The sequence below is a fragment of the Acyrthosiphon pisum genome, unplaced genomic scaffold, assembly GCF_005508785.2.
Source record: "Acyrthosiphon pisum isolate AL4f unplaced genomic scaffold, pea_aphid_22Mar2018_4r6ur Scaffold_21647;HRSCAF=24479, whole genome shotgun sequence".
Classification (NCBI taxonomy): domain Eukaryota; kingdom Metazoa; phylum Arthropoda; class Insecta; order Hemiptera; family Aphididae; genus Acyrthosiphon; species Acyrthosiphon pisum.
Window position 1 is genome coordinate 7,913 of NW_021771136.1, and position 4,987 is coordinate 12,899.

General features: G+C 27.5%; 1 protein-coding gene across 1 annotated transcript; it reads left to right on the plus strand.

Moving 5' to 3' along the window:
- Positions 1-1,116: 1,116 nt before the first annotated feature.
- LOC107882746 lies at positions 1,117-3,305 on the plus strand. The gene is made up of 7 exons (XM_016801585.1): positions 1,117-1,163; positions 1,238-1,475; positions 1,535-1,607; positions 1,674-2,006; positions 2,137-2,394; positions 2,464-2,744; positions 2,901-3,305. The coding sequence occupies exons 1-7, from the start codon at positions 1,117-1,119 to the stop codon at positions 3,303-3,305; spliced, it is 1,635 nt and encodes a 544-aa protein (XP_016657074.1).
- Positions 3,306-4,987: the final 1,682 nt, after the last annotated feature.

The window sequence follows — 4,987 nt, forward strand, 5'->3', positions numbered from 1 at the left end:
CCCTGAGGTTATAGTATTATGTCAACTCCTACTGTGTCACGATCACATTCAGACAACATGTCTGACAGTAAAGCTATAATTAAGGAGTCCAATAATTATGATGGTAATTATTGTTTTTTACTAATTTTTAATCAAACAATAATATGATCATTATAAATTATTATTTGATTATTATATTAGTTGGTGATTGTGACATATCTGGAGTAAATTTATTGGACACAAATGACGAAGTGTCTGCAGAGGAACAATTATTATTGGATTCTAGTGTTCAATCAGCTGTAATTGTTGGTATGCTTATTAAAATAATAATCATACTATAGTATAATATATAAATTGCTTTGCTTATTAACTTAGTCTTAATTTGCTTTGCTATAAGTAAAACTTGTGATTGTGCTTTGCCTTATATAGACGACATGTATAATGCTAGTGTTGGGACATCTAAAAGTAATGCTGCTGAAAATAAAACAGACCATGCACAAAGGAGTACTGCTACAAAGAAACAATTTGGTTAATAATTTTTTAGTTAATATTCTATACCTACCAGTTGTTTTTAACCTTTTTAAATATCCTAAAAAATTTTCACAGCACCACATTGTATGCTTGAATGAATACCATAATGATTGTGGTGCAATAATAAATATATATAAATTAATCTCTTTGAGAATACCCATTTGTAATTACATTTTTGTTCATGCAGGACTATTAAATCAAATTGGCGTGAAAAATTGTAGTCAACTTACTCCTAGATGCCAAAAGTTTTATCACATTACAAAAAAACTTTTTAAAAAATCTCGTCGTGATGGAGTCAAAAATCAGCTGTTTAAAGACAGGCTAAAGTCAGCTGAAAGTTTTACCGATGAATTTTTGATCAGCAAATATTCACACAAAATGAGTGCCACGGCTTTAATGTTTATGCGCTTGCAAGTACGAGAAACGACAAAGTCAGGCAGAGGTCACAGATTTAGTATGGATGAGAAAATGCTCAGTCTATCACTGTACAAGAAAAGTCCTTAGTGTTATAGGATGCTCTCTACACTTTTTACATTACCTAGTAAAAGGACACTCAATGCATTACTATCTACTGTAACAATTCGCCCTGGTATCTGTTCGTTAGTCATGGATGTGCTGAAAGAAAATGTAAAAAAACTCAAACCTGCTGAAAGGTACTTTTATTCAGTTTATTATTTACTCTAAAGATAATTTTCTACTATCTGTTGATATATTAAACATTTCTTAGATATTGCTCAATTTTATTTGATGAGATGTGTTTAAGCAGTGGTCTTAATTATAATTCGTCAGTCGATATCATTGAAGGTTTGATTGTTGATTCTGGAACCCACAGGAATCAAAACTTTGGTGACCACGTTCTAGTCTTTATGGTTAGAGGAATAAAGAAAAAATTTAAACAGCCCATAAGTTACACTTTTTGCCAAGGAGCCACAAATCAATATGAACTTGTGCGTCAATTAAAAGAGGTATATTCTTAATATTTTTAAATTTTTTTCATAATTATAAAATTTATTGGTTTTGATAGGTTATAGGAGAAATTCACAAAACTGGTCTTACAGTGGTTGCAACTATCTGTGATCAAGGCCGACCAAATGAAGGTGCTATTCAAATTTTAAAAAATGATACTAGGTCATATTACATAAAAAACAATCTTCCTTATAAAGATGATTTCTATGAAATAGAAGTTAGAAGGGAAAATGGAAATGTTGAACGCTTACCGATAGTTCATCTGTTTGATGTACCACATCTAATGAAATGTACTAGGAATAATTTGCTTACCAAAAACCTTCATTTTGTTACTGAAAACACACCAAAAGTTGCCAAGTGGGATCATTTAGTTGAATTGTACCAAGCAGATAGTAAGATTGAAGATTGTAAAATGCTACCAAGACTGACAGATTGTCATGTTATGCCTGATAAAATTCCGAAAATGAAAGTCCGGTACTCAACACAGGTTTTTAGCCAAAGAGTTTCAGCAATTATGTCTTTTTTAGCCTGTAAGTTATTGTTTTTAGTGTATGTTTTACAAATAGTGATTTTATAAAGAATGAAATAATTAGTAATTGGTTTTTTGCGGCCACATATATTTAAAGTCCTTAATTTTTATTTAGTGACTTATTTTTGCAGCTAAATCTGTAATTGATCCTGAAGCAGCACATACGGCGGAGCTATTTTTATTTTTTGACAAACTTTTTGACTCCTTAAATGGCTCTTTTCACAAAGTTATAGAGGGTAAAATTTACCGAACCGCTGTTACAAAAAAATCGATTCAACATACGTTATGGAATGATAGTATTAAAGTGTTGTCAACTATGAAGTTTGTGGGAAAAAATGGAAAACCTGTTAAAGTACCTACTTTAACTAATTGGATAACAACCATAAAAGGTGAATTATTTAATATTTTAGGAATTAGTTGAAATCATAACATTACTTATTAAGTAAATATTTTTCTAGGTTTTCAAACATTATCAAAACTTTTAGACAGTAAAGGAATAAAATCATTTCTACCAAGGCATTGTAACCAGGATTCGTTAGAAAGTTTGTTTGGCGGTGCCAGGAGTGTCAGCTGTCAAAATCCCACCTGCAGTATTTTTATTTCTTCCTACAAAACTTTACTATTAAATAATCTTGTATCAACACATTCACCTGGATCAAATTGTGAAGAGTTTACGGAAAGCAGCCTATTGACCTACAAAAATTTATTTTCATTCAATCAAGAAAATCCAACCCAACCAGTAATTCTTTCATGTGATTTACCTAAACATGTAACACCGTACGTTGATAACATTACAAACAATCTTAAATTACTCACCCACACTTATATAGCTGGATTTATTATAAAAAAGCTAAATAAAATTGTGTTTAAAAATTGTAATTCTTGTTTAAAACAGCTTTGTGGAAGCAATACATCCAGAGATTTTGATCTTTTAAAAGCTAGGGAATATAACCCGTCTAGACCATCACTTAAATATCCTAATACTAATTTTAGAGTTTTAGTCCATAACATTATTGACCTTATTAACAAATGTTCTATCAGTCATCACCCAAATATTAAATCCTTTTTGGTGAATAAAATAATGATTAATTTTGATTTAAATATATTGCATTGTTCTAAACATGATCAAAATATTGAGGAACAAATAGCTGGATGTATTGTAAAATTATTTTTAAACCATTGGTGTACTGAAATTAATAGGATATTGTCAGGAAAAATTCAAATGAGGTACAATGATAATGATCCTATAAAACAATTAGCAAATATATGGCGCTCTAAACACTCAAAAAAAAAAAGATAATTCAAGGCAAATTTAATTAAATTATACAGGGTGATTTTTTTATCATTGAACACTAATTATTTGAAAAAGTGTAAATGTTTTTGAAAATATATTTTTACATACCTTGAAGTCGTTTACAAAACAATGTTTTTATTAAAACACTATATTTTTAATATTATTTATCCTTATAATTATTTAATAAAAACATTGTTTTTTAAACAACTTTAAAGTTTATAAAAATATATTTTCAAAAGCATTTACACTCTTTCAAATAATTAGTGTTCAATGATAAAAAAATCAATTTGTATAGTAATATTAAATAATATTTAATATTACTATACAAGGTGATTTTACAAGTTTATATTATAAACTTTTTTTTGTAAATATTATATTGATATTCTTTATTATTATTAATATTATTATTATTATTATTATTAACCTTGTATTATATCAATTTTTTGTTTGTGAAAAATTGCTTATAATTTTATGTTTGTCCATAAAAAATTATTATTATTATTATTTGTAAATGTATTATTATATTAATTATTTATCAATTTTATTATTCATGTATTTTTAATAAATTATTTGTATTGCTAATAATATATAATTAAATATAATCTCTTATTAGAAAATAATTTTTTTTATTACTAGTTTTATATTAATTTATGTTTTATGTCACACAAACAACAATTTTTAAAATAAATTTAATAAAAGAAAAATATTGATAGTAAAATAAAAATATCGATAATAAAATAAAAGTATCGATAGTAAAAGTTGAAAATATCGATAACATTGACTATCGATAGTTGCGGTGTTTTAGTGTTGTCGTGCAACCACCGGGAGCGCTGAAATACGGTACGTTTTTATAATATGGGAGTTGCCTATCTATTATATTATACTTATCTATGATAATATCGGTCGATTCACTGTATCAGCTGCGCGCGGGTGGATTGATATCAGAAAAAGAATAAAATTATATTAAATGACATGGGGACAATATTATAAGAGGGTCAAAATTCTGTTACCTTACAAGTGATATTATATCATTGAATTCAAATTTAATACTATCCATTTTACAGTGACCCACTTGTAACCTACTGTACAGCAGAGCGACATCCACTTACCAACCTTTTTATTTTTTTTGTCTGTCATCACGTTTTGGGGCAGTAAAATTGCTTTGATTTTCTTTATCAGTATATTCTCTGGTAGGAAAGTGAATCTATTTGATACTTTGGGTAGTCAAAAGTAAAAAATTTCCAACAGTTTTTTAAAATTTACAAAATATTAAGGAAAAATCGATTTTTTTTTTTTGGCGCAACACAAAAAAAAATAAACATAGATGTTTCTATCATGTTGTCTTCATGTATCTACATGAAAATTTCACCAAATGTTTATATTCATATTTTCAATACATCACAACATTTTCAAAATAGTTCGCTACTTTTTGAACTATTTATAGGCCTAAGAAGTTTTCTGTGTTTTTTTTTTAAATGTCGATAAAATTTTTGCTGTGTCAAAAACGTTGAAAATTTAATACAAGGTTTTTCATAACTTGTTGTTAGTAAAAATTAAAAAAAAGTTGAGCATATTTTAAAATGTGTGTGTTATAAGCGTCTAAAGTTAGAATTTCGAAAAAATAGCAAAAATTTGCAAACTTATGGATTCAATAATTCAAAAAAAATTTACCATCCCTGTCAAGAAGA